This window comes from Grammomys surdaster, unplaced genomic scaffold (genome assembly GCF_004785775.1).
Source record: "Grammomys surdaster isolate TR1022 unplaced genomic scaffold, NIH_TR_1.0 126185, whole genome shotgun sequence".
Taxonomy (NCBI): Eukaryota; Metazoa; Chordata; class Mammalia; order Rodentia; family Muridae; genus Grammomys; species Grammomys surdaster.
The window spans coordinates 7,791,289-7,804,688 of NW_021620991.1; the positions used below are offsets into that span (position 1 = coordinate 7,791,289).

At 47.2% G+C, this 13,400-nt stretch overlaps 1 protein-coding gene across 4 annotated transcripts; it reads left to right on the top strand.

The window, feature by feature from the left end:
* Nucleotides 1-1,423: 1,423 nt before the first annotated feature.
* On the top strand, nt 1,424-8,630 carry Miip (migration and invasion inhibitory protein). Of its 4 annotated transcripts, none has more exons than XM_028757825.1 (10): nt 1,424-1,543; nt 2,977-3,173; nt 3,432-3,794; nt 4,387-4,471; nt 6,272-6,380; nt 6,464-6,516; nt 6,841-6,970; nt 7,084-7,180; nt 7,918-8,055; nt 8,332-8,630. In XM_028757825.1, exons 2-10 carry the CDS (start codon nt 3,060-3,062, stop codon nt 8,368-8,370), a joined length of 1,128 nt encoding a protein of 375 aa, XP_028613658.1. In that variant the 5' UTR covers nt 1,424-1,543; nt 2,977-3,059; the 3' UTR covers nt 8,371-8,630. The 4 variants fall into 4 exon arrangements, with proteins under 4 accessions (XP_028613658.1, XP_028613656.1, XP_028613659.1 ...); XM_028757823.1 differs by having other exon boundaries at nt 8,404-8,630; XM_028757824.1 differs by having other exon boundaries at nt 1,440-1,526; nt 8,404-8,630.
* The last annotated feature ends 4,770 nt before the right edge of the window (nt 8,631-13,400 follow it).

Below are 13,400 nucleotides of genomic sequence, written 5' to 3' on the forward strand. Positions count from 1 at the left end.
CTCTCTCTCTCTCTCCCCCTCCCCCTCCCTCCCTCCCTCCCTCCCCCTCTCCCTTCCCCTCTCCCTCTCCTTCCCTCTCTCTTCCTCTTTCTGTCCCTCTCTCCCCTCCCTCCCCTTTCTTCCCATCCTCTATCTCCCCATGGTGATTTCCCTGGCCTCCTTCCTTGGGGCCAGTGAATCCAATAAACCTGCCTTTAATATATTCTAATCTGGTTTGAATGAGCTTAGTTCACCTATGGAGAAATAACCTATCAGTTTGTGTTTTGAGACAGCATCTCACTATGTAGCCCTGGCTGTCCTGGAGCACACTACAGACTGGCCTTGAGTTCACAAAGATGCCTGATCGCCTAATGAGTGCTAGGATTAAAAGTGTGCACACCCACACCCATTGAATTGTATTGATTTAAATGCTTGGTCTGGGCCAGGGCACTTTATTCCTGCTGCATGAGCTATTCTACCCCACTCCCAACCTGGCACAGAATAGGTACTTGAAACCTAAAATGTACCAGTAAACCCCGCTTCTTGAATGAAGACCGCGAGAGTAAATAAGCCCCTTAACCTAGACTCCAGATGTTTATTTCAAGTGTACTCCAAGACTCTTTTCTGGCGCAGGCTGGCTTTGCCTCTGTTACCTGGAGAGAGTGGCTAACAGCCATGGTTATTAAAAACAAAGTGCCGCCGGGCAGTGGTGGTGCACGCCTTTAATCCCAGCACTTGGGAGGCAGAGGCAGGCGGATTTCTGAGTTCGAGGCCAGCCTGGTCTACAGAATTAGTTCCAAGACAACCAATACTACACAGTAAAACCCTGTCTCGAAAAACCAAATAATAATAATAATAATAATAATAATATAAATAAAAACAAAGTGCCCTTGAGACACAACAGCTAAGGTAAAACACTTGTTTTTTGTTTTTTTGGCACAAAATAGGCACTTCACGAAGACTTGCAGTGTTATAGAAAACTGGGCTAATGTGGCAAGTCTGTAGATCCACACTCCCACCCCAACCGGGAGGAGCCCTTAGTTTGATGCACGCCTTTTTAAAAAAAAAAAAAAAAAAAAAAAAGTTTGCCGGATCTAGCCCCAACTATCCACCGCCAGTAGCGGCTTCATATCCGGAAATTGCGTAACCGGCCCACACTGACCAACCAGAACCAGTCCTCTTCGACCGCCGCCTTTCTGTATAATTTGAATTGGTAGAATTAGCATTATCAGTTAACCAATCAGCAGTGAGGTCTCATTAGCCGCCCCCCCTCCCCATTTGAAACTGCCGCTTCCGGATGCGAAGAAACAAGTGTAAGGCGTCCTGGCCCTGTCAATTGGCCGATCAGGACAGCGGCGGAGGCCCCGCCCCAGCATTAGCCAATTAGGACAACCACTGGAGGTTTCGCCCCTGCTGGAGGCGGATCCCCGGGCGGCTGGGAACCTGGGCTTCCGGGAGAAGAGCGTTGGCGTCCTTTTATCCAAGGCAGCCACGGATCTTGGGACCAGAGAGGTGTGCCTACGTCCCGCTAGACCGGTAGAGAAGAGGCAAGCACCTAGGCCCGGTGTGTACCCTGCCTGCCTGAGTGTGCGTGAGTGAGATGCCTGGGTCTTCTCTGCTCGCCCCCTGCAACCTGCACCGAAACCCAAGTCCCCAGGGGCTTGTGGGGTGACAGGGCTGGGACACGACGGGGGTCTGATACTGCTGGAGGAGCCTGGCCTGGGGTTGTAAGAGAAGTGGGAAATGTTTCTTTATACTGCCGATATCTCTTCCAGAAGCAAAAGAAAGGGACCCCGGGTGTAATTTACGAGGGACCAGTGCTGCCTGGAGAAGGGGTGAGGGGCATCCCAGGATCCTACCAACCCTTTCAGGGCCATGCTTTCCTAAGTGCAGACCATTCATCCGGAGTCATATATCAACAAAGGTTTATTTACTCCAGAGCACAGCCAACAGAGCAGAGAAATGAGTCCACCCAAGTGTGGCTGGGTGAACCAATGAGTGTACATTATTGGGGTTAATGCGGGAACTTGCATGGCCCATAGGCAGGTACATCACTGAGAAGCCCACCTAGCACGGGTTCTGATCCACCCCTGCACTGCTGTCAGGCAGCTCCATCGGAGAATCCTCTCTCCCTGGCTATTGTTTAAATTATCCTTGTGGAGGGGGGCCTTAGGAATTTGCGACATGTTCTGAGGAGACTCGCTCCTCCCACCATGAGGGAGAAGTTTGGATGTCAGAGGAAGTAGCCACTGCACCACAAGCAGGAACCTACATTTTGGTTGAAACCCTGCTTTTGACATTTAGTAGCTGTGTGACTTTGGGATATACATGCAAATAAAAGAAAGAGGGAGAAAGAGAGAGAGAAGGAAAAGAAAAAAAAAACGAATTGGCTGGGAGAAGATTTGCTGCAAAGGCTTAATGCTTCAGGTACTGGGTTCAATGTCACCTCCAGATAGCACAAGTCATTAAGCTTTGAATTAGCATGCTGTACTAGATGTTAAAGGAATCAGATTAATATTAAAAACAAGTTTTTATATGTGTGTGTGGGTATAGGCAAGCACATGCTGTACATAAGAAGACAATTCGAGGGGGTCAGTTCTCACCTTCTACTATGTAGGCCCTAGGAATTGAACTCAGATCATCATGCTTGACAGCAAGCACCTTTACCAACTGAGACATCTCACAGACCCCAGGAATCAGATTACACAGGGAAGGCCCAGTGGGAAGGAAGCACACTCACTCTGGCTGTGTTAGTGGTAATGGCCGTTAATCAAGTGCCATACTATGGGCTTAATAGGCATTAAATTGTGTCGCCCCGGTGACAGTATGGTGGGGTAAACACTGCTACTTATTTATCAGGTGAAGACAGGAGACACAGAGAGGTTAAGTGAGCTGTGTGAGGCTGCAGAGTGAAGGAGCTTCCTGGTGATGATTTGGATCTAGGCCTGTGTGGCAGGGATCCTCCCTCATGTCTTGTCATTGCTGTTTTGACTTCAGGTGGAACCTAGGCTGAGCACCTCCTGTGGGTATGCTGCAGCCCAGAGATAGTGACGTTGCTGTGAGAAGCCCACGTGCCCAATATGGCGGAGACTAAAGACCCGGTTCAGCTTCGGCTGCTCAGTCTGGAGCTCCTGAAGCAGCTTTGGGCTGGGCACGAGGCCATGTGTCAGTCGGTGGCCAGAGCAGCATTAGAGGTGGGTGGCCACCTTGGTAATGTCCAGGTGGTGAGGAAAAGACAACTTATCCTCAGTGACTGTGTCCAAGCCTCTAGGGTCAGCCTTTCCTAATGAACCCATTTCATTGATGGTGTAAAACTGAGGCCTTGGGAGGAAGGGACTGGGCTGGGATACCCCAAAGCCACAGCAAGGTAAAGATCTACAGGTCCACAACAGGTCAGAGTGGCTGGGCACTGGCCAGGCTACTGCCTGGGTAACCTGACCTGTTTCTTACAGTCAAACCTGAACTATAGAAGCAGCAACAACTTAGAGATGCCACTGTCCCAAGAGACTTCTTCCACTTCTTCAATGGCCCCCAGCTCACAGGACAAAAGACACATGTGGGACCCACTGGACAGTCATCAAGGTGACATGTTTGATATGGCTTGGAATGGCAAGGTCAACTCTAGGATGGACTCTCATCCACCTGCCACCTGCCAACCCCAGGAGCCCCAGGAAGGACTACGGCCCCTCTCAGTACCCTTGCTAGCCACTCAAGGTCTGAAGGGACCAGTGTCTTTGGCAGGACCAAAAGGTCTGGGGCCTAACAAGACACAGATCCCAAGGTCCGTCCTGTCACGACCGAGCAAGCCATCTAAGGTAACTAAGAGATTCTTGGAAATCATGAGGAGCCTTATGGACCCTCAGTTTCCCTGTCTGACAGATTGTCCCTAGAAAAGTGTCCTGGGGGGGGGTGCAGTGAGGCTTCTAGAAGGTGCCGTGTGACGTTATCATTGCTGTCAGTCAGCACTTTGTGAAAAAGGAGGCAAGCCTTATTGTTCAGGCCTGAAAGACAGGCCTTGCCGGGCGGAGGTGGTGCACGCCTTTAATCCCAGCACTTGGGAGGCAGAGGCAGGCAGATTTCTGGGTTCGAGGCCAGCCTGGTCTACAGAGTGAGTTCCAGGACAGCCAGAACTACACAGAGAAACCCTGTCTTGGGAAAAAAAGAAAGAAAGAAAGAAAGAAAGAAAGAAAGAAAGAAAGAAAGAAAGAAAGAAAGAAAGACAGGCCTGGAGCCCAGGCTTGTTCAAAGCCACACCCAAAGCAGGGCCAAACTGACCTTCCCGGTTCTGAGTTCCTCAGCTGAGGCTAGCGCCAAGCTGGAGTCTTAAGTCACAACAAGGCATGGTGTCCCCCTGTAATGGAACCTCTGGGCCAAACCTGCTGATCTAGCCTTTGTCTACTTCCTCAGCCCAAAGTGACCTTCTCCCAGGAGTCTGCAGTGCCTGAGAGCAGCTGGTACTCTAGGCCATACCTAGGCTATGATTGGATTGCAGGTGAGGGGTGGGGTTACAGGTGAGGTGGGGGTTCAGGTGAGGGAGGGCCAGGGTTAGACTAATCTTAGCCCGGACACAAGTGAAGATGAAGGAATGAGCTAGTGGATCAGGACTGCCATCTATATTTGAGCATTTATAGAAGCCAGGCCCCTGATCGACACTAATGGAAGCATCTCAATTCTTCTGCTCCTCTGGCTCCTCAGGGCCTCCTGCCGTCTTTCTAGCCTCTTCCCTGCTTCATTTCTGAAAACTGAGTGTCAAAATGCATGCAGCAGAAACTATACCGTTTTAGCTTTCGGCTTTTAATCATTGATTTATGTGTGAGTTTGCCTGTATATATGTCTGTCCATCACGCACATACCTGGTGGCTGTGGAGGTCACAAGGGGGTGAGAGAGGCTGGAATTGGAGTTATTGAGGGGTGGGATTGTGAACCACAGGGTGGGTGCTGGGAGCTGAGTCTCTGCAAAAGCAGCCAGAGTTCTTGTTTGTTTGTATACACTGGGCCACACTGTATATTCCTGACTGTCCTGGATCTCGATCCATACACCAGGCTGCACTAGAATGCAGAGATCAACCTCCTGCCTCTGCCTCCCGAGTGCTGGAATCAAAAGTCGTCTCCAGCCCTACCTTCGTCTCTTCTTAGTAACTTTTTTTTGAGTGTCCTGAAACTCCCTATGTAGACTAGCCTTCCTTGAACACAGAGATCCCCAAGACTCTGCCTCCCAATTGCTAAGATTATAGCTGTTTCACCCAACTTAAAAAAATTTAGTTGCCAAAAGAAATAAAATAAAATGCAATTTTAAAGAGTGTCTTAATCTCATATCAACAACCAAGGTCCTGGTTTCTACCCCCATCCTCAGTGTAGCCCCTCTTCCTATCTCTGTAAATGGCAGTATCATGAACCTAGTAAGTCAAGTCATGCTTGGGCTCAGCTTTGACATTGCCTCCCTTTTACATATTCCATATACTGACGGCTAATACATTCTCTAGAATTTCATTAATATAATTCTAGAATTTACAACTTCTCTCTTGCTGTCCTTGCTTCTTCTCACCTCTCAACATCAAGGGGAAATCCTGTAAAAATATGTCCTACCTTGTCCTGATTCCTCTCAGACTCTGGGCTCCATCCCTCCGCCCTCACCCCTCACTGTACTCTGGCCATGGTCTCATGCTGACTCTTCCTCACACACCGAGCTCCTGACTGTGCAGGGCTTTCACATCTTCACCTACTGGAGTATATTTTTGAATTGTCCCCGAGAGTTCTGCTCTGGTCACCTTCTCAGACCTCTCTTGGAATTTCCACCCTGTAGCATACAGGCACCTGGCTCTGGCCTCTAGCTTCCCATATTGTATCACAGAGATCCTTGGTGACGAATTGGTCTTTTATCTTTTTAGAATGTGGTTTCCTCAGAGAGGGAACTTTGTCTAGCCTCCTACTCTTTCTCTAGCTAAGAAGTAACCCAGGTGCCTCAAAAAGTGTTGAGTTAGAGGCCAGCCTGGACTACATGGGACCTTGTCTGTAAAACAGAAGTAAGCATGGAGAAATGGGCCTTTAGTCTCAGCACTCAAGAAGCATATCCAGTTCAGTTACATACTTACTTTCTCTAAACAAACAAACAAACAAACAAACGAAAGAAGAGTGTATAGTCCCTGTTAAGGACACTGTGGGGATGCTGTCTGGGGACAGCTGACTCCAGCAAGGCAGGATGGTGATCAAACATAGCTGGCACTAACAGAGGGTGTAGAATCCAAGGGGCAAGGTGCTTCAATTCAATCCACTGCTGCTTTGTCCACCCCAGGGTCCCCGGACAATAACTCTCCGGTCACTAGTGAACCCGAAGCCTTCTTCTCTGTGCTGCAGAAGTTTCGAGAAAACAACAAAGAGGATTGTGTTTGCAGCTCCCCTGAGTAAGCAGGGGTGTGTGTGGACTGTCCAGGGTTGTTGGGGGACTCCATCACTCATCCTGCTCATGTTCTGTCTCCACCCTCAGAGCTGTGTTCCCAGGGCTGCAAGAGAGCAGTGGTGTGGAAGAGGACCACGAGTGTGAGTGTACACTTCCACCAGGTCACTCTGAGCTGTGGTCTCAGGGACAGCCACCTGGTGTCTCAGCATTGAGGGATGCATCCTGGCCTAGGGCTTTGACTGGCTTTGATTCTGCCCTTTATAACCACTTCTCTCCAAAAGCTGCCCCTGAGAGGACATTTCTCCCTGAACTTACACGTGAAACAAAGACTTTGGGAGGAAACATGCTGGGGAAAAAAGGGGGCTCCTCAGTGGATGGCGTGGTTTATGTGCTAGGGACAGCCCTCGACTCTGGAAACAGATCCCCTAGTTAGGGGAAACTAAGGTGTCTCATGGGCCTCACAGGTGTGTACTGTTACCGCATCAACCGCCGGCTGTTTCCTGAGCCTTTGGATCCAGGTGCCCCTTGCCGGCTGTGTAGGATACCCCGGGATGAGAAGGGACCTGAAACTCTGATGGAGCCAGTGCAAGTCAGGTGAGTGTCAATAACCTTGGGATTCCTGGGGGGGTCCCTAGTGGACTGTTGCAACTAGGGTGAGGTACAGAATGTGACCCTTACTGATTGTGGTGCTGTGCCTTCTTACACAGGGTGAGCATTCCCCTATCCATCCTGGACCCTCCACACCGGTATCGAATTCACAGAAGGAAGAGCTTTGATGCATCTGACACTCTAGCTCTGCCTCGGGTAAGCTCCCTGCCCTAAGAGGCTAGAAGCAGCTGGGACCAGGGTCCTGAGCTAGCCTGATGAAGAGAGCTTGCTCTAAGGATATTGAATGCTAGTAGACTTTGGCTGGTGACATCCTCAGTCCCTGGGCAGATGTGGTATATGTCCCCTACATGGTGTCTAAGATGGGTATCTACATGGGACCCATTCACTGAGCTCTTTGGAGGGCTGTTTCCCAGAGTCGTGGCAGTGACTCTCTTACCCTACCCTAACACAAGCCATGGAGGCAGAGGAGGGCTGGTGGCAGAGATGGATTTGAACCCAGACCTTATGTTTGCGTTTTTGTGTCTCATTTCCTAGTCAGGATGGGAGTCAAAGGGTGTCCTGCTTAAGCCCCGTTAGAGGACAAAGTAGCTGCAGTTGGGAGAAGAGAAGAGGAGAAAGACCCTTTGGCTCTCCTATAAAGTGGGAATAAAGGGACTGTTGTTAGTATTGGGGTCTCGTGGGTGGCTTAGTGAAGTCATGTAACTTAGGTGTTCAAGGCCAAGTCCAGCGTGGAAGGGATTCCATTAATATCTCTATATTCTCCATCTTGGGGAGGGTTGTGGTGGCCAGGTCAACATAGACTGAGTTTGGGATGACCTAGGGTAAAGCAGTAGGTAGACACAGCTTTTGTCTCAGGAAGGAGATAGTGGCTGCTCAAGGGTCTTTTCCATAGTCGTGTATGGCAGGTGCCTTCAACAATTGGCTTTCCACAGCACTGTCTGCTGGGCTGGGACATCCTCCCTCCAAAGTCAGAGAAAACCTCTGTCCCCAAGAGCCTAGACCTCTGGTCCTCTGTGACCTATGGAGCAGCGCAGCGCCAGGATCTGTCATCCACAAGCCCATCCTGTCAGGTAGGGTCTAGGATGTGTCTCACCCTGTGGTGGGAAAGTATCCAGGTGGGACAGATCCTATCAAGATGGGAAGCCCAGGCTCTGACAAGGTGTCCCATACAACTTTGACACTCCTTGACACCTGCTCCAGTCTAGCCAGGAAGGAATCCCTCACTCCAATGTGCAGGAGGAGCTGTGGCTGTTATTTGGCCCCACCTATCCCCAAGGAACCCCACAATGTTTTACTATTCATCTGTCCCCTAGTAGCTCCCCAAGGCCTCATTATTTTCCTTCCAGGCCTTTCCAGCACAAGACCCATCACTGATCTGGTCATAGGCTCAGGTTGCCCAACTCTGTCCCTCCCACTAGAAGCCCCGTGGACTGACTACCCGGAAGGCTACAGTATTCTACCAGTGCCATCAGCCACCGTGGAGGAGAAGCACCTAAGTAAGAGCTGGAAGTGGGCAAGATGGAGGTGGCTGAGCTATTTCTCCTTGGTTGTCCCCTCTGTCTCCTGGTGTCTTGAAAGTGAGAATTCCAGGGCAGAGAGGACAGAGTGCTCTGAGTAGCGTGCCAATAAAGCTCAGGACCCTACACTTCCTGTTTCCGTATAAACCTCTCTTTTCTGATGGTCCGCTTTATGTCGAGATGTCCTTAACTCATCTGGGCTTCTTTGCCTAAGGGAGTCACTGACTATCTGGGGGCCACACTGGGAGTGTGGCTTTTTTTAATGTGTTTTCTACCATATGATCTCATAAAGTCCAGGCTGGCCTACAAGTCACATTGTAGCCAAGGCTGTCCCTGAACTTCTGATCCTTCTGCATCTACCTCCTGAGTATGGAACATGGGCATCAGTCACTGGACTCTTGTCAGGATAATAGCTTTTTCTGTAGCTTTCAGATCTAGATAGATGGCTGTCTACCAGACAGAAAGGAGTTTTTGTCCCCAAAGCAGGCTAGACCAAGGTCAGTATTAAACTATCTCAGGCCTGGGGAGCTGGCTCAGTGGATAAGGTTCTTTGCTATGTAAGTTTGAGGACCTGAATTCAAATCCCAGAGACCAGTATAAAAGCCAAGTGCATGTCAAGTGTTCATAATCCTATGGGGAGGTGAAAGATGGAGACAGAGGAATCCCAAAGGCTGATGGGCAAGGTAACTTAGCATACACATTGGAAGAATAACAAAGAAACCCCATACATCAAGTTGGAAGGTGTAGACCCCCACCCAATGTGGTCTTCAGGATTTCATATGCATGTCATGGCATGCGTGTGTTGTATCCATACACATATGCTGTCTCAGCATGCAACTCACTGAAAAATGTGTCTTGTGTTGAGTGAGCTCTCTCCTTGATCTCAGTGGAAAGGTTCTCTTGAGGTCCCTGGTGTCTTCTGGGCCCACTTCTAGAAAGTGAGTGGCTCACAACCCTAGGAAGGGTACATTAGGAAGCTGACAGCCAAGAGAAACTCATGAGAAACAGACTTGGCAGGCGTTAGAGAGTGGGATCCTGTTTCTCCCATGCCTTGTATGCTTTAGGTTGCATAATAGTAAATTTGAGCTTTACATGTCAGAAAAGGCTCAGCAGTTAAGAGCACATACTACTTGTGGTGGTTTGAATGACAATATTCTCTGTAGTCTCTGGAATGTGAATGTTTAGTGTCTGTGAAGGTGTGGCCTTGGAGGAATAATGTCACTGAATGTGGGCTTTGGGAGTTTAAAGCCTCACACTTCTGAGTGCATTCACTCTGTATCCTCTTTGTGGTTCTGGATATGAGCCCTCAGTTCTCAGCTTCTAGCTCAGCTGCCATGCTGTTAGGCTGTGCCCTTCACCATGGTCTCTGACCTTCAGGAACCATATAAAACCTTTGCTCTGTAAGTTGCCTTGGTCATGCTGTTTTACTATAGCAGTGGAAAATAACTTAGACACGTCTTCATCAGAGTGCAGGCACTGGATCACCTGTATCCAGCGGTACACAGATGCCTAGAACTCCAGCTGCAGGGGAATCAACCCACCACTCTAGCCTCTTTAGACACTTGTGCTCATGTGTGCACATACATAAGTATTTTATTTTATTTAAAGTTCCAGTTTCAGGCTGGAGAAATGGCTGAGCAGTTGGCACTGACTGCTTGTTGAGAGGTCCCAGGTTCAATTCCCGTCACCCACATGGTGGCTCATAATCTTTTGTAACTCCAGTTCCAAGAAATGTGGCGGTTTCCTCTGGCCTTGATGGGCAGAAGCATGCCCATGATGCACAGGGAGGCATACATGCAGGCTAAACACCCATACATCTAAAACCAAAAACACTATTTTCTTTTTTAATGCTGGATTCATAGATCAAAACAGAACAAATGGGAACTTGAACCATTTGTAGGCATTACTTTTTTGTGTGTCCTGTTGTTGCTTGAGATCAAGAGGGCCTGGATCTTACCAGGTTGGCTTCAGAGTCATACAGTCCTGAAGCCTTAGCCTCTGGGTCCAGACACTGCAGGTATGTACCCCCTTCCACTGCTAAGCGTGTTGCTTTTTAAATTTTTTTAATTTAAAGATTTTAGCTTAGAGGATTACATTGGCCTGTGACTCCAGCTCTTGAAGCTGTGTTTTTCCTGACTTTGATGCCGTAAGTGTTAGGGGAAGTCGAGTCCTTTGTTAGTAACAAGTTCACGCCTCAAACCCATCAAACCCATGATGTAATAATAAGACTGTAGCATACTTTTTTCTTTCCTTTTTAAAGGTTGAATGATACTCCACATTCTGTTTAAGCATCTTTCTTCATTCTTTCTTTGTTTCCTGTTTTTTTGTTTGTTTGTTTGTTTGTTTGTTTTTATGATGTGAAGCCAGCATTGGTCTTAACATCATGATCCTCCTGCCTCAGTCTCTCCAGTGGTGGAATTACAGGGGTAGATGTGTGCTACTTCACCAGATTACTCCTAGTTTTTGTTTGTTTGTGTGGTTGTTTTTCCTGTCTATTTACCACATGGGAAATAAAGTTTTATGGCCTTGGTCAAGTGGTCAACCACTTTTTAAAAGACTTGTATTGTCAGTTTCTCTTCTGATTGATTGATTTTGAGATTTAGAGATTTGGAACGGGAAATTTCTTTAAGAACCGCCTCAAAGTCAGTTTCTGATACTATAAATCCTTTATTTTTTCTGGGTCTTCTGTGATGAGGTGAAGACAAACTTAGGACCAACCATTCATAGCTTACTGCTATTAATGACATGTTCATGAGGCTGAATAGATGGCTCAGCCCCTAACAGCACTGACTGCTCATCCACAGAGCCTAGCTTTATTCCTGGCAACTGCCCAGAACTCCAATCATGGGGAACCAGACACTCTCGTCTGGCCTCCACTAATACCTGGCTTACACAGTGGAAAAACTTGTGCACCTAAATTAGAGAAATGTACATGAAGAACACTTTTTTTTTTAAATACTGGGACCCCCCCCATACACACACACACACACACACACACACACAGTCTTCCCATCGTTCGCAGCGCCTTATATGTCCTTGACTTGGGTCATCTGATGTGGGTGTTGGGAAGCAAACTTCAGTACACAAGAGGAGCAGTACCATTAACTCTCCAGCCCTCAAATATGTCATTATAAAGCAGAGGATGGAGATGCTCCGTCATTCCTTCCGTCTCCTGTCACTCGAGGTGATTAGCTTCCTGCTAGATTGTTATTGAAGTTTTCAACACATTTCATCCCGCTGTGAATGGATTCTCAACATTCTTATTTACATTGCAAATAGTTCTCTCTCTTTTTTTAATTATATGTGTCTCTCCAGCCATCTCTCCAGGCCCAGAAAACAGTTCTCTTAATGTGAGTAAAGATGGCAGGAAGTCTGTTAAAACCAATCAGAGTCTACTCAGATTCTGTTAGGAAAATTTCCATAATTTGAAATATACTATTTTTGGATCTTTTTGAGACAGGATATCCCTACATAGCCACGGCTCTATTAGAACTCACTGTAGGCTGGGCGGTGGTGGCGCACGCCTTTAATCCCAGCACTTGGGAGGCAGAGGCAGGCGGATTTCTGAGTTCGAGGCCAGCCTGGTCTACAGAGTGAGTTCCAGGACAGCCAGGGCTATACAGAGAAACCCTGTCTCGAAAAACCAAAAAAAAAAAAAAAAAAAAAAAGAATTTAAACTGGCAAATCATTTCATGTGTTCTCAATAGTTGAGTTATTTACTTTGTCAGTTTCATCCATTTCAAAATATTTGAACTGTTATGTGCACACCTGTGCCATGGTGTGTATGTGGGAGTGAGAGGACCATTTACACTATTGTCTGTGTCCACTTCAGGTACATGAAGAATTCTAGAGATGAAACCCAGGAGTTGTTTGATTCAAGTGACCTCATTGGCCCTTATTTGGGCTTAAAAATTATTTATATGAGCTGGAGAGATGGCTCAGCAGTTAAGACCACCGACTGCTCTTCCAGAGGACCTGAGTTCAATGCCCAGCAACCACATGGTGGCTCACAACCATCTGTCATGTGATCTGATGCCCTCTTCTGGTGTGTCTGAAGATAGTATACGTATATACATAAATACTTTTTAAGAAAATTTTTATATATGTGCCAGTGTGTGAGTGTGCACATGGCACAGCCCAAATGGAGAAATAAGAGAAAAGTTTGTACAAGTAACATGGGTTTCACAGACAGTGAACTGAGCTCATCGGGGCTGACTTTCCCCACAGAGACAATTCTCTGATACTCATTTGTGGTTCTGTGACATGAACAAGCGTTCAGTCCTAAGTATAAACTAACATATTTGAGAAAAAAAAAAGGTAGCAGAATATATTGTCATTTGCAAATAAGATTTAATATTTGAATTGTCCTGCTTTCTTCCATTTTGGTGTGACAATATGTTTGCAATCTGAAAAGAAGATAATATTTTACTGATGATTACGTCTTATTTGAGGATCAGTGAGATGGCTCAGTGTGAAATGTCTGTGGGTTGCAAAACTAGCAACCTGACCTTGATCATCATATAAAAGATGGCCAAAGTAGACCCCACAAAGTTGTCTTCCAAACTCCGAATATGTGTCATGGCCTAAAACCCTATAATAACACATACGTGCACACACACACACACCAGAAATGTTTCCATTTAAATTAATTTCATTGCTGTTACAGTATCTACCATCTATCTCTAGGTAATTCCCTTAGAAGCCACTATTTGAAGATGCAGTGGCGAAAGGTAACTAATGGGAACACGAAGAAGCATGGATTATCAAATAATATACACAAAGCCATAGCAATCGAGCTATATTGTGAGATATGCAGTTGATTGCTGTCTCTTTCTACAGCTCTGTCTGTTCTGGAATTCTCTCTGTAGATCAAGTTGGCCTCAAACTCAAGAGATCCC